A 23,105-nucleotide genomic window follows, 5' to 3' on the forward strand; every position below is an offset into this window, starting at 1 on the left:
TGTAGAAAAACAGAAAATACCTAGATTCTGCTATTTGAGAGTCCTCCCCAGTGAAAAGGCTGTCTCACCTGGTCCACCTTACAGTGAAACTCAATAGTCCGTGTGCCCTACCTTAATGCCAATAAGCTTTTTAGTATCTTGCTTTCAAATATTATTGGACAAACAGGAACCATTAGACAGTCAAACATCAACATGAAGGAGGATAGCAAAAACCATAAGGGACCTAAGGGAAACTTCTAAAAAATCATAATATGTTAAAGATACCTTGTTGCCATAAACGAAGGAAGCTATAAGAAAAGGAACAATAGTTAGGGGTGCCTGGGTGGCTCGGTTGAGCGTCCGACTTCAGCTCAGGTCATGACCCTGTGGTCTGTGAGTTCAGGCTCTCTGCTGTCAGCGCAAAGCCTGCTTCAGATCCTCTGTCGCCCCCTTTCTGCCCCTCCCCAGCTCATGCTTGCCCTCTCTCAAAAATAAACATGTATTAAAATTTTTTTTTAAAGTTTATAAGGGTGTTGTTTTCCCTCTTCCCATATGGAGAGCATTGATGACAAACTTAAGTGCACAGGTCATGGCCTCCAGAGTGCTGTACTAGCAAAAACAAGAGCATAGATACTGGAGCCAGCACACCTGGGTATGTTGTATCCTGTCTCTCTACTGCTTACTGTAACCTGGGTTCTCAGGTATCTGGGAAACCTCATGTGTTACATGGATGACTAGATCAAGGCATTATTTGTATATTCCTGGGCTCCCTGACCAAAATACTTTCCACACACTCTCATAATACAGGCTCAGATAGATCGTAACCACTAAGTCAGATTCTGAACACAAGAGTTTATCTATGGTATTTAAAAGAGTAGTGGGAAAGTACATGTTCTTATTTCCATCAAAAGAAAAGTTATATTTACAGGAATGAAAAAATATCTGGATCCTATCTCTGTCATTTAAAAACATTCTGTTATTTAAAAGGCAATTATATATAAACTGGAGATATTCTGGAAAGATATTCCTTTACCTGGGTGAAGCCACAATCAGTTCCACGTGAGTGGACTGTTAGGAGTACTTCACTGCTGTATAACCAGCACACAGCAGGCACTCAAAACAGATTTACTGAAAAAATTGATGCAAACGTGCTTTTATGTAGTGAACTAATTAATTACTGAGGTCCCCTGTTGATCTGAGGAAACAAATAGCACTCAGATTGGAAAGGTCAGGCAAAGGAGGTTGTTGGGTGTGGAGTAAAAGGAGGGAAGAAGATCAATAATGATTAAAGGAAGACTGAATTTTGCCCAGATTTGTTTCATAAAATGCCACAATTAAACTTGACTATGTCTATGTAAAATACACACTGAAATAACACAGGATTTCAATAACAATACAAAAACAAATTAGCTTTATTAAGTTACTACTTCAGTCCTTAGACACTGATTTGTTTACAAAAATATCAGTTTGAAATACATTATTGAAAGTGAATACACACAATAAATAGAAAATAGGGATGCATGGTGCTGGAGACATTATCAACCAACTTATCTTCATGTGCTGCCCACTGCTGTAGACAAAATTTGACACATAATCAGACTTATTGAAAGAGCAGTCAAAGTACCTGAGAGGGCTGCAAACTACAAGAAAAGTAGCTTAAAGCTCTGGACCACTCACCAAAAAAATATTCACTGTTTAATCTGGGAGTTAATCTCACTATATACAGCACTGAATTACCTCCTACCCATAAGAACAATTTAAAAATAAGAAAAGTGCCAAGGAACCTTCATTAACAGTATTTTTAAGTCTAAGTTTCTACTTTAAATATCTGATGATTACTCGAATATCTAAAGCCAAGAGGCAGACCCTATGATAATAAGTTATAAATAGTCTGAATTTAATAACTTAAAGGTGATAATGGTTACTATGATACATACCGTGTGAGTATCTCACCTAACCCCCTTCAGGTAAGGTCATTAATTATAAGGTTTAAATTTACAGTTTCAATTTCTGATTAAGAGTGATAACATCCCATTATTGTAAATATGCTAATATACATATTACTTTGAACTACACTTGATTGAATTCTGTGTACATGTGGTTCCATATTCCAAGTGCAAATTCTCAACGGTGTAGGTTTATATTCAAAGCTGGGTTTAACAAATGCTTTCTAACTTCTGAAAGCAAATGATAAAAGCACTTCCTAAAAGTAAATAAACTAAAGTTACAAACAGGTGACCAGTTCTTTTTTCCCTTTATGTGTGATGAACTTCATGAAGCATTAATTCCCGAGGTATATTTGTTTCTGGACCATACAGCTTACATGCTCTTCTTTCAAAGGCAGCTACCATCTGCTTTACAACTTCATCGAAAAACAATGTGGCAAGCTGAGAGTGCAGAAGGGAGCGGAATTCAAAAGAAATCTGTAGGAAAATGTTAATTATTTTAGGAAGCTCTTTCTTTTATTCAATGTCTACTTAGGGTAATGGTATTCACATTGTGAAATGGGCTGCTTGGCCTGTAAGGAAGAGCTGTATGGGTATGTCTAGAGATTTTTCCTACCCCTCAGAAGACGGAGACTTCTTTTCCACAATAAGCACAACTACTGGCACAATAAGCCTAACAAGGCCAGTGCATTTCATTTCAGAACAAAGAATCCGTTTTTATTAAGTTAAAGATAAAACTGGAAAAAAGCTTTGCTGAATGAATCAATACCATTTTGGTCTGGCTTCTTTTTATTTTATTATTATTATTATTTTTTTTTAATGTTTTATTTATTTCTAGGAGAGAGAGAGAGAGAGAGAGACAGCGTGAGCAGGGGAGGGTCAGAGAGAGAGGGAGTCACAGACCCTGAAACAGGCTCCAGGCTCTGAGCTGGCAGTCAGCACAGAGCCCGACGCGGGGCTTGAACCCACGAACCGCGAGATCATGACCTGAGCGAAAGTCGGATGCTTAACCGACTAAGGCACCTGGGCGCCCCAATCTGGCTTCTTTTTAATGTGCCCCTTTTAGATCTATCCTATCTCCCAAAAGGAAATACGGAAGGGAAGTAACTAACCCTTCTGACAGATATTCCTATGAGAAGTAGCAGAAGGAAGATGAGAAAATAACTATTTATATCTCCTGAAGACAGAAATCAAGACAAGTGGTTTGAGAAAGAGTATTTTAAGGACCAAATATCTACTAACTTTTTAAAAATTGCTTTAATTTTCCATTTTGAAGTAATTTCAAATTTGTAAGAAAGTAGCAAAAATACTACAAAGATTTCTGATATACCCATTACCCAGATTCTCCTATTTAAAAAAAAAATTTTTTTAAGTTTATTTATTTAGAGAGAGCGAGCGCACAAGCAGGGGAGGGGCAGAGAGGAGAGACAAAATCCCAAGCAGGCTCCACACCATCAGTGCAGAACCTGATGTGGGGCTCGAACTCATGAACTGTGAGATCATGACCTAAGCTCAGATCAAGAGTCAGATGCCTAATCGACTGTAGCACCCAGGCACCCTTAGATTCTCCTATTCTAATGTCTTATAGAACCACAGTGCAATTATTAAAGCCAGGAAATTAAGAGAGAGTTAATGCTACTAGATAGTAACACTATCTAATCTACACAGGCCTTATTCAAATTTCCCCAACTGTCCCATGAATGTCCACTAATATTTTTATGAAAGCAACTCAAGAGCTCAGAACAGCAGCATCAAAATTATGACTACTTCTGGGGCGCCTGGGTGGCTCAATTGGTTGAGCGTCTAACTTTGGCTCAGGTCATAATCTCATTCTGTGGGTTCAATCCCCGTATTGGGCTCTGTGCTGACCGCTTAGAGCCTGGAGCCTGCTTCAGATTCTGTGTCTTCCCCTCTCTCTGCCCCACCCCTGCTCGCTGGCATGAGCGCATGCGCACGCGTGCACGCTCGCTCTCAAAAACAATCATTAAAAATTTTTCTTTTTAAATTATGACTATTTCTTGAAATACAATGCCTGAGTTGCAAACACATAGAACAACTCATGTATTATCTGTTGGCAAAGAAAAACCATAAGTGGCTTTAAGTTTTCTGTAGCTAAGGTGATGTGAACAAGAAAATGCCATAGTCCCTATTTTAAAAACAAATTTTCAACCTTTGCACTTTATCTCTGCACTGTAAGATGTAGAAATCAATGTGCAGATTCCATCTGGTGTTAACAAACTGTTATTAGGCTGTTAGTAAAGTCTTAATATGTGTCTTATAATCTATGGACCTGTAAAAATTTGAAAATAGAGAAGGAATGACTATTCAAGTTTTCAAGAAATAGAACAGAAAAAAAAGAAAGATTCGTTAGTATTTTCTTATTAAGTTAGTGCAGAAAAAGGTATTCAATACTTAGAAATTTGAGGGGCGCATGGGTGGCTCAGTCAGTTGAAAGTCAGACTTCAGCTCAGGTCATGATCCCACAGTTCATGGGTTCAAGTCCTGCATTGGGCCCTGCGCTGACAGCTCACAGCCTGGAGCCTGTCTTCAGATTCTGGGTTTCCCTCTTTCTCTGACCCTCCCCTGCTCATGCTGTCTCTCTCTCTCTCTCTCAAAAATAAATAAAACACTGGGGCGCCTGGGTGGCTCAGTCAGTTAAGCATCCGACTTCGGCTCAGGTCATGATCTCATGGCTCGTGGGTTCGAGCCCCGCGTCGGGCTCTGTGCTAACAGCTAGCTTAGAGCCTGGAGCCTGTTTCAGATTCTGTGTCTCCCTCTCTCTCTCACCCTCCTCTGCTCATGCTGTCTCTATCTCTCTCTCAAAAATAAATAAAACATTAGAAAAATTTTTTGAAAATAAATAAAACATTAAAAAAATTTTTTTTAAATACTCAAATTTGAGATTTCTGAAGTCTTTTAGTAATTACTATGCACCTAAGATTAATTATGGCAGCTTAGATCTAATAAATGGATTATTCCTTCATTATCAAAACTTCACTTAATATTTGGAACAAACTGAGGGCTGCATGAGAGACTTACTGAAAAATCCAAGGTACAAGTTCTTGGGTAGCCAGGAAGACCAGGGCTAAAACGCCAAACAGTCTCCAAATGATTGAAAAGCTTCCCATCGGTACAGGATGCCTAGAAGAAAACGAAATAAGCCACAGTGAAATACCATTTGGACTGTCCAGAATATGTAATTGAGATTGATTTCTTTTTAAAATATGTTTATAGGCCAGACCACGGGTGATAAAAACATCTCATCTTCAGCCTGGCACTAGGAAGTGACCTCTTGCTAATATATGCCATTTTCTTTCCTCCTGGGATCCCCAAGGTTTTCAGTTCTCAATTTCACTGCTGACACCCACTGTGCTTAAGAATTTTCTCCTCTAGCAACAAAACAGGGAGTGATGTTTTTGGAAGTTTATTTCTCTAGCCCTGCCACTTATAAGTAATCCTGAATAAGTTAATGCCCAGTACCATATTTCCTTAAATCTATAAAATGAGTATAATACTTATTTTATATCATCATTATGATATAGCTAAAGTATTTATAAGGTATCTGGAACAGATCCCAAGTACAATTCTAGAATTCTTTCCTGCCCAAAGACTTTTCTCTTGTCAGTTACATTCACTCATTATTCTGTTTCTAAGGATATCCATGCCTCTAGTTTTCCTGAGAGTCTGACCCTGACCGGTGTCCCTGATCCATCGCTTTCTAACCTCTAATCTCTTCAGTGCTGGTGTTTATTTTATATGTGTATGTACACCTCAAAACATAATACTTAGTATTACTATATACAGTGCATCTTGATAGTTTCCATTCTGCCTCATTAAAAGAAGGCTGACTGAGACCCACTAGAGTTGCCTCCTGCAATGTGAAAAACAGTGGCCAGATTCACAGTCACTAGTCTATTGTCAGGACTGGTTATGACTCTGAATGAAGTTCAGCTTCTTTACTTACTATCCTAAGATGGTATCTGGGCCTTCATACTAGTAGACAACTGACCTCAAGAATATATATCACTTTCCCTCAGCAGCAAACCATCTTTTAAATCCTTGTTTCAAAGTCAACACATCCCTCCCCAATTAAGCCTTAAGTTTTCAGGTCTTTTGGCATATCCTGGCACCAATAAATGATTAAGGCCCTCCACCTCTTTATTCTGTTAACTTATTCCCCTCAACACTTTAGACTGTCCCTGCTCTGGCCTATACACTACAGACTGGCAAAAGGACTTGCATTGATAAACGTTTTTCCCCAAAGTGTATTTTTTCTTCCCTAGCCTCTGCCTCCCTAAACACAGAATGCAGGACTATTTGACTATCTCTGATGATATCTCCACAAATAGTTCAAACTGGAAGCCAAAGAGCTTAAAATATGTTTGTTCATTTTTCACTTCATCTAAAGCCTTTTGAGTCAGTTATCACATAAAAACATGGTAGAATCATTACTAAGATCAATTGCAGTCATACTAAAAAGCATTTATAAAGAAATGCTCTATTTTCACATTCATAAAAGAAAATATTATAATTTTTAAGGTGGAAACCAGTGAATGTTTTAAAATTTATTTAGGGGAAAGGAGGAAAAAATAAATAAAATTTATTTAGACATGATAAAATAATAGTAAACAAAATGCTAACTACTTTATTTTTATCTTATTTATTTATTATTATTTTTTTAATGTTTTATTTCTGAGAGAAAGAGACAGTATGAGCAGGGAAGGGTCAGAGAGAGAGGGAGACACAGAATCTGAAGCAGTCTCCGCGCTCTGAGCTGTCAGCACAGAGCCCAACGTGGGGTTTGAACTCATTGACTGTGAGATCATGACCTGAGTCGAAGTCGGACGCTTAACCAACTGAGCCACCTAGGTGACTCTATTTTTATTTATTTTAGAGAGACAGCATGAGTAAGCAGGAGAGAGGCACTCTCAAGCAGGCTCCATGCTCAGCGCAGAGTCCGATGAGGGGCTTGATCCCACAACCATGAGATCATGACTGGAGCTGAAACTGACTTGACTACTAAACTGACTGAGCCACTCCAGCACCTCAGCTAACTACTTTAACAGCTAAAGTTAGTCACATTATGCTATGTCTCTGGGGAAAAGTGAAAATTTTCTTCATTTAGCTTGGTTTTTTGTTTTGTTTTGTTTGTTTTTAGTGAGAGAGAGAGAGAGAGAGAGAGAGAGAAAGCACATGTGCACAAGCAGGGGAGGAGCACAGGGAGAGAGAGACTCTCAAGTAGGCTCCACATCCAGCAGAGAGCGTGATACAGGGCTTGGGGCTCAATCTCATAACAGTGAGATCATGACCTGCATCTAAATCAAGAGTCAGATGTTAAACAGACTGAGCCACACAGGATCCCGGAAGAGTTTGATTTTATAGGTAGTTTAGTAATGAGCATCTAATTTTCAAAGCCACAATATACCACCTCCCTCCAACTAGTTTTTCACAAAATGTGGCAGTGCTGTACTCATACCAATAATCTAGCTCAAGGACCCACAGATTTTTACTGGTACGTTTAGATATTGCCAAAGGCCTCATTCCTAACAGCAGAGATGCTGACCACAGCAGGAGGTGTTATGATGACATACAAGTAGTTGTTCTGACTGAACTGAACCAGACCATACAAACTATGGCATACAAAATTTTATATTGTGGCCCAGGGAGTAAGATTCATTGAATGGTTGCCTATGTTAAATCTGCTGAAAACCTCCAAGGGCTTCTGGCCATTATAGATTCATGTACACTAGAATTACTGACACACCACAGGCACATTTGGGGCAACTAGTGATTCACAGAAAATGTCACATGGCTTTTCCTGCTCTCTTGGTTACAATGATTTTTATTCTATACCACATGTGCATATGAGGTATTAAAATCCAAAACGTGAATCCAGGGACAACTAAAATTTGAACATATATACTTGTGTGTTATGCTCAAATATATCTTTTTAAAAAAAAATTGTTTTAACGTTTATTTGTTTTTGAGAGAGAGAGAGAGAAAGAGAGAGCAAGCGAGTGCAAGCAGGAGAAGCAGAGACAGAGAGACACAGAATCAGAAGCAGGCTCTAGGCTCCGAGCTATCAGCACAGAGCCTGACATGGGGCTTGAACTCACAGACTGAGAGATCATGACCTGAGCTGGAGTCGGACGCTCAACTGAATGAACCACCCAGGCGCCCCTCAAATACATCTTTAAGCAATAAATTGGCACATTAAATCAGGCAGCTTATTTTATTTTATTTTTTAATGTTTATTTATTTTTGAAGGAGAGAGAAACAGAATGTGAGTGGGGAAGGGGCAGAGAGAGAGGGAGGCACAGATCCGAAGTAGGCTCCAGGCTCTGAGTGGTTAGCACAGAGCCCAATGCGGGGCTTGAACTCACAGACTGTGAGATCATGACCTGAGCAGAAGTCGGACGTCCAATCTACTGATCCACCCAGGTGCTCCTATGAGGCAGCTTATTTTAATGGAAAAATAGCTTTGAAATCTGACACTTACAGTGTGTATTTGCATAAGGTTCTTCATTTTCCTAAGCCTCATAAAATTGAGATAGCAATGATCATTTTATACATGTTATTATAAAGACTTTTTTTTTCTAATACAGTTTCCTCTCTCCTTGGCAGTGCTGAAAGATACCAAGATTATGAGGAACATTTCTGGATCTGTAATAACCCAAGAAAACAGTAGTGAGAACTTAAGCACAGAGATTTCATTACTCCCATCATTGTAGTATTGGTGTTGAGGAAACACAAACATGAAAAAGAGGAGCTTCCACTCACTCCAGTAGCTCAAACTTGTCAAGCAGAAATCAGATGAAGAAATAAATTAGAGTGATAAGAGAAACAAAGCATGTATACCAAAGAATCACCAAAGTAGGATTGATTATTTATATTAAGGAAAGGGAGAAAGCAACACCAGACAGTTAGAATTTGAAGGATTACTAGGCAAAGAGTTAAGTTTATTACAGGTAGAAAAGTGAGGAATATGCAAAGGCACAGGGCTGCATAGTAAGCACTGTACGGTGCATTCATGGAACTTGAAGATGGAAGGTATTGCCTGAACGAATAGTATAACGTGTGTGTGTGTGTGTGTGTGTGTGTGTGTGTATACTGGAGTATACACTGGGGGAGCAACAATAAAGCAGATGACTTAAACATGTATGTATTAAGAAGCAAGGGAAGGAGTGTCAACTATACCTCAATAAAATTTAAAAAAGCCATTGAAAGGAAGAAAAAGCCAGGAGGAAAAAATTGAGGGTCATTATTTTTTTTCCCCAAGAGTTTAGTTAGATATAGAATAACTGAAGATTTAAGTTATAAGAGGGGCACCTGGGTGGCTCAGTTGGTTAAGCACCCGACTTTGGCTCAGGCCATGATCTCACAGTTCATGGGCTCACGCCCCTCATTAGGCTCTGTGCTGACAGCTCAGAGCCTGGAGCCTGCTTCAGATTCTATCTCCCTCCCTCTCTGACCCTCCCCTGCTCACGCTGTGTCTTTCTCTCTCTCTCAGAAATAAATAAAAACATTGAAAAAAAATTTTTAAAAATATTTAAGTTGTAAGAGACTGAGGTCAGGGGCACCTGGGTGGCTTACTTGGTTGGGCATCCAGCTCTTGATTTTGGCTCAGGTCATGCACAGTTCATGAGATCAAACCCCACATCGGACTCTGTGCTGACAGCATGGAGTTGGCTTGGGATTCGCTGTCTCCCTCTTCCCCTCTGCCAGTCCCCTGCTGGTGCGCGCACTCGCTCGCTCGCTCTCTCGCTCTCTCTCTCTCTCAAAATAAAGATACATTTAAAAAAAGAGACTGAGATCGGGGAACAGACAAACATGAAAAAAAATTTTTTTTCACATTGATTTATTTTTGAGAGAGAGAATATGAGCAAGATACGGGCAGAGAGGGAGACACAGAATCTGAAGCAGGCTCCAGGCTCTGAGTTGTCAGCGCAGAGCCTGATGTGGGGCTTGAACTCACAAACTGTGAGATTGTGACTTGAACTGAAATCAGATACTCAATTGACTGAGCCATCCAGGCGCCCCCGCTCCCCCCCCCAAACATTTTAAGATTATATATTCATTGGTGTTAGAAAGACTGAGCTAGAGTCTTGGCTCTGTAACCTTGGGTAAGTTATCCAACTCTTCTAAACCTTAAATTTGCTCAACTGTATGATGGAGAACAGTAACATTTGAATCTCAAAGGGCTGTTCTGAAGATTAAACAAATAATTCAAATAAAACACTACAAATAAATGTTAGCTAATGTGAGAGGTCGTGCAGTACAGTAGTACAAAACTCCAAAACTATGTGGCAAATAGGTGGAAATATTCATAATGGCAAAGTCCCAGAGAGGGGCACAGCCCTTTTACTTGGAGTTCAAGTTTTGAGAATAAGATGAGGGCGGAATCCAAAGTCTTAGCCTCACTGGACAGTAGACTCTGATATGACGGTTGCACTTCATTCAATGCCTAATAATGAACTGACGAAGGCATTTAGCTCTGGCCAGTTACCAAGAAATGGTATCTGGTGGGCATAAAATACAACTAAACTTTAAGTCTTTGGCCACCAAACTCTAGGAATTCAAAAGAACTCTATGGAATTCTGCCATTCTGTTTATTTAAGCCTTGGTACCTTTTCTATACAGGTACTCTCCTCTGACAAGGTAAGATGATCAACAGAATGCCTGTAATAGTATGTGGCATTTTAGTAATGACCACGTGGCAGTATGACCTCGACAGTGTTTATGTTCTCATTTACATCTTTTTCTGCCTCTCTCCATGGTCTCACCACTTTCCCTTCCTTAACTTAAAAAATAACTAGTGCAAAAATTAAATTAAAACATTTGTCCCTTGTGTGGTCCAATCTTTCCTAACAGGTAGTATTCCTCAAGTAAAGAAAAAAAGAAAAAGTTTATTTCCATATCCTAGTCAAATTTCTATTTGGAAAGAATAACACTAATATTGGATAAAACAGCACAGTTAGAAAACATAAGAAATCATTTGTTTTTTCCTTCCTTCTGATTAGTTAGGCGACATTCTTTTAAGCTATTATACTTTTAACTTACTTGATATAATCAACATTTGGGAAAGATTTAAAAACAACAAAAAGCAAAACTATTACCTTGACCAAATGTGGTTTCACCAAGGTTACCACTGATGTATAGCGCTCCAACACAGGTGGAAACCCAATTTCTAATCGTGTTTTGCAGTATCCAGTTCTCTTTGATATTACATCTGATTTTTTGCACCAAGGAACAAAATGCTTGTAATCCTCCATTCCTGATACCACATCATACATTTCCTGCATAGAGTATCTTTAAAAAAAAAAAAGGAGAGGTGTTAACTGCACCTAGTTATATGGTAAACGTATACTTTAAATTGAAATGAGGAGCGCCTGGATGGCTTAGTCAGTTAACCATCTGACTCTCGTGGTTCTGGTTCGGGAGGCTGAGCTCTGCATGGGGCTCTGCACTGACAGTTCAAAGCCTGCTTAGGATTCTCTCTATTTGCTTTTTTCCTCTATGTCATCCCAACTCAATGTCTCTCAAAATATATAAATAAACTTTAAAAAATAAAAGAACTGAAATCAAATATATACTTTGAAATTTATTTATTCATTTATTTTAATAATCTCTACACCCAATATGGGGCTCAAAGTCACAACCCTGACATCAAGTGTTGCATGCTGTTCTGACTGAGCCAGCCAGACATACCCCTTTTTTATTTTTTTAAGATCAAATATATACTTTAGAGCAAAGATGTTCACAATATACTGTTATATGAAAAAAAAAACACACTACAAAGCAGATAGGATATGCACAATTCTATTATCCGTTTAAGAAGTTATAAATAAATACTGTATTTCTAACTTTTAAATACCTGATGTTTACTTTTTCCTGAAACTAACTGTTGTGGTAACAGAGTATGTACAATGAAAATAGATTTAAAAAGCCCTGGAAGGACACAAATTAAACAACAGTTTCAACTCAAAAAAAAGAAGTAGGAATAAAGATAGACTCTCTTAGTACATATTCTTCTGTATTTTTAGGTTTTTATAAAAGTATGTAGTATTCTTGTAATTTAAAAAAAAGAAGAAATTATTCTAGGACATAAAGGAAATCTCTCATTATTTTTTGAGCTGGCATAACACCCTATCAACCCTAACCTGACAAAGAACATAAAAAAGTAAAATCTATAGACCAATGTCACCTGTGATTACTAAGGCAAAAATTCTAATTATCGGCAAATAAAATCCAGAAATACATTTTAAAAAGCCATTAACAATGAAATGCAACTCTTTTAAAGATGCACGGGTGGCTTAACACTAAGAATGATATTATAACCATATTAACCAAAAGAAGAAAAACTGTGATTCTATCCATGAATGGTAACATACCAAAAGGATTCTCATTAGAGTTAGAAATAAGACAAAGATGCTAGTTATCATTGTTCTGTAACATTGTTTTGAAAGTATGAGCTGAAGTAAATAAGAGTGTGAAATATGAGGCATATGTATGGAGAAGAATAAGGCAAGAGTATCAGTTGGCAGGTGATATGACTATCAAATCAGAAGAGAAGCAATTCAGAATTTAGTAAGGTAACCTGTTACAGAACTTTAAAAACTTAAGGCCCTAAATGGAAAGCAAACAAACAGAAACAACAAGTCTATGGATACAGATAAAAGATAAGTGAATAATGAGAGCCAGATACATATTATTCTTATAAAAACTCAACACTGTTAAAACATAATTCACCTCAGAATCATAATAGGATTTTAGACCACCACCAAGATCATGATGGCTGCAACTAGAATTCTGCCTCCCTTCAATCCCTTCAACAAGTACATGGTCATAATCAACCAGACCATGCTCTACAACTACCCAGTACCCCTCCCAGATGATGGGAACAGGCCCAAGGTGCCCAGCCACCCCCAGGACCTTCAGGGCCCAAGCCTGGAATGGCTGAAGAAACTGTAAGCACCTCCAGTGGCAGGGAGGACGCCTCTTCCCATGGCCAAAATGTGAAAAGCGAGAGAAAAATTATACAGTAATTTAAATGATCCCAATATAAATTGCAAAAGGGAAGTTTCATAATAAGAGAGAATGAGTCTTTATAAATGTTTAAATTAATCTTTATGAGCATGAAATGAGGCCCACAGCAGAAGGGAGGGAAAATAACCCTACTTTTCAGTTTTCAGTTACTTTGAAATAAATACCAGAGTAAGTCCCATGAAGAAGTATGAAACCTTATAGGCTGGAACATAATTGTTATAAAATTAGTAGTAGTCTACAACAACTAAGAAAGCAGTATATGTAGCATAGTGGTCAAAAGGATGGACTTTATAGTCAGAAAGGGCTGTGCTCAAATATCAACTTGAAAACATAGTGAGCCACATGACCCTGGGTAGACTGTTTAACCTCTCAATTTTGTGTTCTTCATCCATTAACTGAAAAGTACCTCTACAGGGTTCTTTCAAGGATTAAATGAAATTATTTTGCCATACTGCACAATGCTTAATAAGCACTTAATAAACTAAGCAGCTAATATGTGTTTATCTCAAATATGGGGGAAAAGATAAGACCAATTGGTAATAAAAAGAATTACTTATTAATATTTTTATTAATTATTTTTAACTTATTAATATTATTATTAGCCTGAAAAAGACTTAGGAATAATAAGTAAATATAATAAGTAAATATGTTGGAAAAAATCATCTTTGAAAAAATAATCTTTGGAATCATACTTCATGTACATTATCTCTCTGAGCTTCAGTTTCCTCATCTCTACAACGAGTGTACCACCACCTAATATACATGGCTACTGTGAGAATTAAATGAAACAATAAATATAAAGTATCCAGGAATAGCTGTCAAATGTCAGGTCCACGGTGAAAAGAAGATAACAGTGATTCAAAAGTAAAGCAGACCAGGGGTGCCTGGGTGGCTGTCGGTTTTGCATCTGACTCTTGGATCTCAGCTCTGGTCCTGATCTCACAGTTCGTGGGTTCGAGCCCCACATCAGGCTCTGTGCTTGCAGCGTGGAGCCTGCTAGGGGTTCTTTCCCTCCCTTTGCCCCTCCTCTGCTCACACACAGGCTTTCTCTCAAAATTAATAAACAAACAAAAAAAGTAGTCCAATTCACTATTTATATTTTTATTGCCATTTCTCTTTTTAACTGATACCAGCTCTGGCAAAGATGTCTACCTATCCAATTTTTAGGCTCACTTTACATGGTGTTCTTGCTGGGAAGAAAATGCCCATCAGGAGGCTACTACTCCCTGGCACAAAAACAGACACTCAGATCACTGAAACAGAATAGAGAACCTAGAAATGGACCCACAAACGGATGGCCAACTAATCTTTGACAAAGCAGGAAAGAATATCCAATGGAATAGAAGATAGTCTCTCCAGCAAATGGTGCTGGGAAAATTGGACAGTGATTGTAGCCAAATGAACCTCAACCACTTTCTTACACCATACACAAAAATAAGCTCAAAGTGGATGAAAGACCTAAATGTAAGACAGGAAACCATCTAGATTCTAGAGGAAAAGTAAGCAAAAACCTCTTTGACCTTGGCCACAACTTCTTATTCAACACGACTCTGGAGGCAAGAGAAATAAAAGCAAAAAAGAACTACTGGGACCTCATCAAAATAAAAAGCTTCGCACAGTGAAGGAGACAAGCAGCAAAACTAAAAGGCAACCGACAGAATGGGAGAAGATATTTGTAAATGACGTATCAAATAAAGGGTTAGTATCCACAGTCTATAAAGAACTTATCAAGCTCAACACCAAAAAGCCAAATAATCCAGTGAAAAAATGGGCAAAAGACATGAATAGACACTTCTCCAAAGAAGACATACAGATGGCCAACAAACACATGGAAAGATGCTCAACATCACTCATCATCAGGGAAATACAAATCTAAACCACAATGAGCTACCTCCTCACACCAGTCAGAATGGCTAAAATTAACCACTCAGGCAACAACAGATGATGGTGAGGATGCAGAGAAAGAGGATCTCTTTTGCACTGCTGGTGGGAATGTAAACTGGTAGAGCCACTCTGGAAAACAGTATGGAAGTTCCTCAAAAATTAAAAACAGAACTACCTACAACCTGGCAATTGCTCTGCTAGGTATTTATCCAAGGAATACAGGTGTGCTGTTTTGAAGGGGCACATGTACCCCAATGTTTATAGCAGCACTATCAACAATAGCCAAAGTATGGAAAGGGCCCAAATGTCCATCAATGGATGAATGGATAAAGATGTGGTGTGTGTGTATGTATATATACATACACACACAATGGAGTATTACTCAGCAATTAAAAGAATGAAATCTTGCCATTCACAACTAACTATGTGGGTGGAACTGGAAGGTATTATGCTAAACGAAATTAGTCAGTCAGAGAAAGACAAATATCATACAAAACAGATGAACACAAGGGAAGGGAAGCAAAAATAATATAAAAACAGGGAGGGGAACAAAACATAAAAGACTTAAATATGGAGAAAAAACAGAGGGTTGCTGGAGGGGTTATGGGAGGGGGGATGGGCTAAATGGGTAAGGGGCATTAAGGAATCTACCCCTAAAATCACTGCTGCACTATATGTTAACTAGGATATAAAGTAAACAATAAATAAATTTAAAAAAAAAAAAAAGGAGGCTATTATTCCCAATACCTCTGTTGTACTGAAAAGGAAAAAAACCTAGTTTTTTCCAATAATCCCTTCCAAATCAATATGGTTTTAGAATCAGGTATATCTTTTTAAGAGACTCTGAGGACTAATGAATTACAAAGGCACAAGTTATATGGAGCCTGGGTTCCTAAATTGCTGCCCATGGATGGGGAATACATCCTTGAACTTTAGATAAGGAAGAAATAAATTTTCAGGTTTTACCTGTATGGCTGCTAGCATTACCTTAACCAATACAGTGACTTAGCTAGTAACAAAGGTAATTTTAGTGACAAAAGGGGAGTCTGCTGAAAGTCCTTTACTACAGAAATATCAGGAGGGAAAAAACAAGTGAACAAATTTATGAAATGCACTTTTACAAGAAATTTATGTAATAGTTAACAGCCTGTTGAGAATTAAGACCCCCTTGTAGGAATTCCCCTATGAACAGATGCTATATTTCTGGTTAGCAGAACTGCAATCTCTGTATTCTCTCCTGTATATATGGCTAGATGAGGGGTCAAACCTGGCCCATTATGTGGTTTTGTAAATAAAGTTTTATTTGCACACAGTCACACCCATTTATTAACTACTGTCTACAGCACTATGTCTTTTGGGCTACAATTACAATGACAGAGTTGAGTAGTTGCTACAGAGATAGTATGGTCCACAAAACCTAAATTTACTCTCTGGCCCTTTACAGAAAAAGTCTGCCAACCTATGCTCTTGGTGATAGGAGCTTCTTAGCACATCTGTATGTTACCTACCTGTGCATGCGTATATGTGAGGAAGCTATATAAAAACATATTGGGCCCAACATATCACTAATGTTGCCACTTCAGAAACCAAACAGTGTACAAAAATACAGGTCATCAAAGTTCAGTTACTTCCTTTATGTGTCAAGGCTTAAACCTATCCTACAAATTCACCATATAATTATGTTCATTCAACAAATATTTATGAAACAGTGAAGGCTATGGAAAAGGCCAATCCAGAAAAATCAGAGCTTAGTCTGTAAGAAGAAAATCCAGGAAAAAAAAGGTCATGATACAAGAAAGTTGTGAACATGCTCTTTTAGCAGAACTATTATTTTATACAAACCCTATAATTCTCCTCTCTGAATATTCTTTTCTTTTGTTTATTAATGGTGCAGCAATTCTGAAGAAACTTCTTGCATATATCTTCTTAGGCAAAACTGAGGTATGTAGTGGAAGGGTTCTGCTCATCAGTATACCACAGGAAGCTAAATATCTAAAAAGACAAAAATTACTTGATTTAGAATGGCATTGAAAATTAAGAGGAAACACAAATTATAGACTGTAAAATACTAACACACTTTATTTTTTTTAAGTAATCTCTACAACCATCATGGGGCCCAAACTCATGACTATGAGATCAGGAATTGCATGTTCCACCAACTGAGCCAGCCTGGCACCCCAGTGACTATCTTTGGAAGGCTCTGCAACTTTAGAATATTCCTGAAACACACACACACACACACACACACACACACGCACAGGCACACAGAAAAAAATCTTATTAAATACCATAAGGAAAACTGAAAATAACAGCTTACAGTTTTGGTTAGAAGTTCCTGGCACAAAAGGTATCTCTCCCAGAAAGCTGGCTTTCAGTCTACAGTCACGTATTCCAACATATTCTTCTCATACACTTGCTAAAATATTCATCATCTATTTTTTTCTTTCTTTCTTTGATAATGTAAACTCTATCCCCAATGTGGGGCTTGAACTCATGACCCCAAGACCATGATTCCCATGGTCTATTGACTGAGCCAGCCAGGTGCCCCTTATCATCTATTTTTTAACTCATCTATCCAGCTTGTTTTCTCAGCTGGATCCAGAGTTTCCTTAATTCTTTTCTTTTTTCTTAAAGTTTCTTAAGTTTATTTATTTTGAGAGAGAGAGAGAGAGAGAACGAGAGAGTGTGTGAACACAAAAGTGGAGGAGGGGCAGAGAGAGGGAGAGAGAATCCCAGGTAGGCTCTGCACTGTAAGCACAGAGCTGGATTCAGGCTCGAACTCAGGAACCTAGAGATCACGACCCGAGCTGAAGTTGTACTCAGCCGAGTGATTCAGCCAGATGCCCCAGGTTCCTTAAATCTTGATCTACTCTGAGACTCGAGACTGGAGATCTAGTGACCCTCAGGACTGTTGCTCTATACTCCTTTACCTTCCAGTCTCCCTTTCAATGCATGTATGTAAAAACACATGTCAAAGAAATTAGAATATTAATTGTTTGGGTATTTCTAAATACAGATGCCTGATACACTGTTTTTCACCTGAATATTTTTGCCTTTCCCTAATAAGATTATTACATAACTAATTTATACTACTATTCATGTATCAGTTCACATACTTATTGAGATCTTGTTCTGTGCTAGGCACTAGGGATATAATGGTAAAAATAAAAATTAACTATATGAAGATTACTTTGTAGTTGAGGATTCAACTCTCTCTCAAAAATATATAAAAAAATATTTAAAAAATTTTAAAAAGGATTGAAAAAGAAGTGCTAAGAAAGAAATGGGGATGGGGACATGTAATCAGGAGCTCCTTAGATAAGGTGGTCTAGGAAGTCCTCTGAGGTTATTATTTCAGCTGAGACATAATAGAAGGAGTTAGCCATGTAAAGAGAGAAGTAGGTATGTATGTACATAATAAATGTGTGTGTGTGTGCACACACAGTATATGTGAAGTATATAGGAGGAGGAGAGGTAGATAGGGGGCATTCCAGGTAGTAGGAAAAGGGCCTGGCAGTATCTGCAGACTGAAAAAGACTAACAGTATAGTAGCAGTATAGCAAGCCAGGAGAGTACCATGAAATAATAGTAAAATGGTTGGAGCTAGATCATATTGGGAATTATTAGCCAGAATAAAGCAATTTGGATTTTATCCTCAATGAGAAGCTTTTGAAGAATTCCCAGCAAAAGAATTGTACTTCATTAGATCAAATCTTCAAATTATTTTTTAAAAGAGGAATGGATGGTCTGGTGAAATCTTCTTGTGTCATCATACATAAAGCATGCTATATAAAATAAGATTTACACATAAACAAATTTCTTTGGACACAGACATCCTACAATTTGGTTACGGAGGAAGAAACAATCAAGTTAAACAAAGAATAGTTGAAGAAATAGTTGGGAATATTCAGCCAGAAGATAGAGATGATACCTGAGGATATGGTTCCAAAATATAAAAAAGAAGCCCAATAAGAGGGAGACAAATTTAGGCTCCATAATACAAGAAAGAACTTTTGAAGATTTCTTTTTTTCTTAATTTATTTATTTTTGTGAGAGAGGGAACAGAAGATCTGAAGCGGGCTCTGTGCTGACAGCAGAGTCTGATGTGGGGCTCAAACTCACAAACCATGAGATCACGACCTGAGCCGAAGATGTATGCTTAACTGAGTAACCCAGGTACCCCAAAAAAGAACTTTTGAACACTAATACTCTTTATAAAAATTAGGTAGTTTTATTCTAGACAATGAAATAGAGGTCAATGAAAATGGTTAAGCTAAACACTGCATGACTATTTGTCAAACGTAATGGTAAAGAATCAAACATATGAACTATACAGATGAACTTACTGGCCTCTTTTAATACTTTAAAAAAAAAACTTCATTTATTTCTAAAAGAGAGCGAGTGAGCAAGGGAGGGTCAGAGAGAGAGAGAGAGAGAGAGAATCTGAAACAGGCTCCAGGCTCTGAGCCAGCTGTCAGCACAAAGCCCAACGCGGGGCTTGAACCCACGAACCTTGAGATCATGACCTGAGCGGAAGTCAGACGCTTAACCGGTTGAAACCAGGCACCCTCCCTTTTAATACTTTTAAGATTCTTCATCCAACTGTAAATAACACTGAAATATGTGAACAATGGGGATAATATTGCAAAACAAGATGGCTTTGTGAATTCTAGGTTTTCTAGGACATCACAAGTGGTATTTGATTTTATAATGATGGTAAGAGCATATTTTAAAGGTATCTCTATTTTTTTAATCATAAGAGATTTTAGATAAATTCATCTCCTAGAGAGAAAAATGTTACCAATTTAGATAGATTCATCTAGAGAGAATAAAGATGTTAAGTGTTTCCAAAATATCTTTAAAAATTAGTTATGTGAATCTTATTTTAAAGGCAGAGAAAATGTTAAAATAATCCTATTGTCGGGGCACTTGGGTGGCTCAGTCAATTATGCATCTGACTCCTGATCTCAGCTAGGGTCATGATCTCAAGTTTGGGCGGATAAAGCCCCATGTTGGACTCTGCGCTGACAGCATGGAGCCTGCCTGGGATTCTCTCTCTTCCTCTCTCTTTCAAAATAAATAAATAAACTTAAAAAAAAAAAAAAAACCAGCCTATTATGATTTTCTTTTCTTTTCTTTTCTTTTCTTTTTTGAGTAACCTATAGAGTTTTCTTAAAAGTGGGATAAGACCCAGGCACCTGGGTGACTCAGTTAAGCTTCTGACTTCCACTCAGGCCAGGAACTCGCAGCTGGTGAAGTAGAGATCCGTGTCAGGCTCTGTGCTGACAGCTCAGAGCCTGGAGCCTGCTTCGGAATCTGTTTCCCTCTCTCTCTGGTCCTCCCCTACTCACACTCTGCTTTCTCTCTCTCTCTCAAAAATAAAATATTTAAAAAAAGGTGGGATTATACTAATGTAAGTGAACGATAGTTACTCTACTAAATGAAGCAGATTAGTGGAAATAACATAATTTGATAATTTAGCTTCCCCCTTAAAAAATTTTTTTAAAACGTTTATTCATTTCTGAAAGACAGAGCACGAGCAGGGGAAGGGCAGAGAGAAAGACACAGAATCTGAAGCAGGCTCCAGGGTATGAGCTATCAGCACAGACCCTGACGTGGAGCCCGAACCCACGACCAGTGATATCATGACCTGAGTCAAAGTCAGACACTCAACTGACTGAGCCACCCAGGTGCCACAGCTTCTCCCATTAAAAAAGAAAGCCACATAAAATAATTTAGGATCTGTTAGCTATATTGATTACAAACCAAATCTGGTATACAAAATACCTAATCACCTGTTTCCCTTCTAAGACATTCTTTAGATGTCTTTGTTATAACAGTTTTACCTATTTTCCCCACTTTTTGTGTACTTTGTTACCTATTATCAGAAGCCAATTGTGGCTGACAGACACTGAACACACTGATTAATAATTTTCTGATAAATCAGTATCAGAAAAGTCAGCATCTCTGAGATAAACCTTTATTTAAAAAAGATAAGACCATTGCTCCTGAATAGAAGAACTGGTTGCTTATGAAGCTTTTCACTGCATATGGTTTTGAATTTTGTATCAAATTTATGAAACACCATGCCCCCAACCTCTACCTCCCCCAAAACACATGCACACACACACACACACACACACACACTCACACACACACCCTTATACAATCTGATTGCAATCATAAAGTAAATACCTGTGTTTAAAGCAAGCTAATAGTTTCCCTGATGAGTTTGTCTACTATGGTTACAAGCCCTGGACCACACATCTATTTTCACAATCAAGAATGGTGTCTTGAAAGAAAGAAAGAAAGAAAGAAAGAAAGAAAGAAAGAAAGAAAGAAAGAAAGAAAGAACGCTTTTAACTGTAACGAAGAGGCATACACTCATATATGTTGTTAAACCATGAAATTAAAACTGAATCAGGAAGGGCAGTTTTTTGTTACTACTCTTCCAATACTACATCTCACTCTACTATAATAAAGGCCACAATCTATATTAATGCTTCCACCTAAAAATGAGCTCATAAACTGCCTCCCTCTTCATTATTATAAACAGTAAATATTTGTATTGGAACTTAAACTTTAATGTGATCACTAAAACAACTTTTCAAGTTATTTCCTTTAGCAGGACTAAGTCTAAATATGATAAATAATCTCATATTTAGAAATTTAATATTTCAGTTCCAACCAATATTTGTCGAAAAGGATTTAGAGTTGGCTGGGGCTTGGAAACTTGAAAAATACCTCTTTAATCTAAATTCCTGCAGTTCAGGGGCGCCTGGGTGGCTCAGTCGGTTAAGCGTCCAACTTCAGCTCAGGTCATGATCTCACAGTTCGTGGGTTCGAGCCCCGCGTCGGGCTCTGTGCTGACAGCTAGCTCAGAGCCTGGAGCCTGTTTCAGATTCTGTGTCTCCCTCTCTCTCTGACCCTCCCCTGCTCACACTGTCTCTCTTTCTCAGGAATAAATAAAACATTAAAAAAATTTTAAAAAGAAAAAAAAAGGAAAGAGAAACGTCTAAAAAAATTAAAAAAAAAATAAATTCCTGGAGTTCAGTATTTGTGCTTTCTCCCTTCATCTTGTACTGTTTACAACTGAATACATTTTAAACACTAATTTTAATTTTCGAGCATTAATTTATTACAAAGTCATTAGGAAAAGGAAACTAAGCGGTAGAAGTATGGAATCATTCATGTCTCCGCCTCCACCCACCAAAAATGAGCCAACCAGGAAAATCCAAGGCTGGTTCAAGGTTACAGGACCTCTAAGTTAAAGTCGAGTGGGGAAAAAAAATCCAGGTTCCCTACTATGGCTACATTTAATTTTGCAAGCACCAAAGGGTGGAGGCAAAGACCCCCCCACCAAAAACTGGGAAAGCACGTCTGGCCAGTTGGCACGCTAGAAGAAACGAAGGGGGCTCACCGCCAGGCCACAAACTCCCACAGCCCCGGCAGCTAGCAACTCTTGTGCCGCAAAGATAAAGGAGCAGCAACAGCAGCAGGCCCCAGGGGAGGAGACCGGAAGAGCACCAAGTTACCGGCCGCCAAATTGCTCTATCAGCTGCTACTAGGTCGCTGCGCCGATGATTCACTACCTCTCGCGAGGGTAGCGAGCCACCAACCCAGACGGGGCGTCTGGTACAGGCCCGCGAACCTCCGCCCAGAGTGATGGGCGCAAAGTCTGAATCCCTCAAATGCCGAACGCAGGAGACCCTCTCCCTCTGGAGACGCGGAAATGCATCCGGTCGGGATCCACCTCGCCCGGGGTCTCCTTGGTCCCCCAACTCAGCAAGCCGGGGCCGAAGGCTACCCTCACCGCGACGCCCCCGTTGTTTATTACCTGACGTTCCGGGTAGGCCCCTGCCCCGGAGCCGGGGTTCCGGCCGCTGCTGTCGACTTTGGACGGCATCCCGAAACCACCTTTCTCAGGACCCTCTGGCCGGTCCGAGCTGCCATGATCGTCTGAAGCCGGTCCTCACCTCCGGGACCTGGCCCTGGGCGCCGCCCTCCTGCGGCCCGCGGAGCCGCCCGGATCTGCCACCTTCCGACCAATCGGCAGGCCCCTTGAGCCGCCAGACACGCCCTCTCTTCCCACCCCGAAAGCTCATAACTGACGCAAGCTTCTGCTGCCATTAGGCCGACTGTAAATGCCTCGTCATCTTTCCAGCCAATCAAAGGAGCTCAGGGCCTCCTAGACACACCCCTCTTCCCTGGCCCAATTCCAGCTCCCGGCGCGCGCTCTGACGTCTTTTA

General features: G+C 38.9%; 1 protein-coding gene across 1 annotated transcript; it reads right to left on the reverse strand.

Annotated features, from left to right (window-relative positions):
- Nucleotides 1–1,367: 1,367 nt before the first annotated feature.
- On the reverse strand, nt 1,368–22,898 carry COQ10B (coenzyme Q10B). The gene is made up of 5 exons (XM_039219750.1): nt 22,693–22,898; nt 16,698–16,847; nt 11,042–11,234; nt 4,965–5,066; nt 1,368–2,402 (listed from the first exon to the last, which is right to left on the reverse strand). The coding sequence occupies exons 1-5, from the start codon at nt 22,806–22,808 to the stop codon at nt 2,235–2,237; spliced, it is 729 nt and encodes a 242-aa protein (XP_039075681.1). The 5' UTR covers nt 22,809–22,898; the 3' UTR covers nt 1,368–2,234.
- Nucleotides 22,899–23,105: the final 207 nt, after the last annotated feature.

This window comes from Hyaena hyaena, unplaced genomic scaffold, assembly GCF_003009895.1.
Source record: "Hyaena hyaena isolate Hyena2069 unplaced genomic scaffold, ASM300989v1 scaffold_832, whole genome shotgun sequence".
Taxonomy (NCBI): Eukaryota; Metazoa; Chordata; class Mammalia; order Carnivora; family Hyaenidae; genus Hyaena; species Hyaena hyaena.

Coding starts and splice junctions, on each gene's coding strand:
- COQ10B (XM_039219750.1), bottom strand. CDS start 22,808: ATGGCAGCTCGGACCGGCCAGAGGGTCCTGAGAAAGGTGGTTTCGGGA. Junction 11,235..16,697: donor TCAGAGAGGAGAATTATAGG/GTTTGTATAAAA, acceptor TTTTTTTTAAAG/ATACTCTATGCAGGAAATGT. Junction 5,067..11,041: donor TGAAACCACATTTGGTCAAG/GTAATAGTTTTG, acceptor GTTTTCTTCTAG/GCATCCTGTACCGATGGGAA.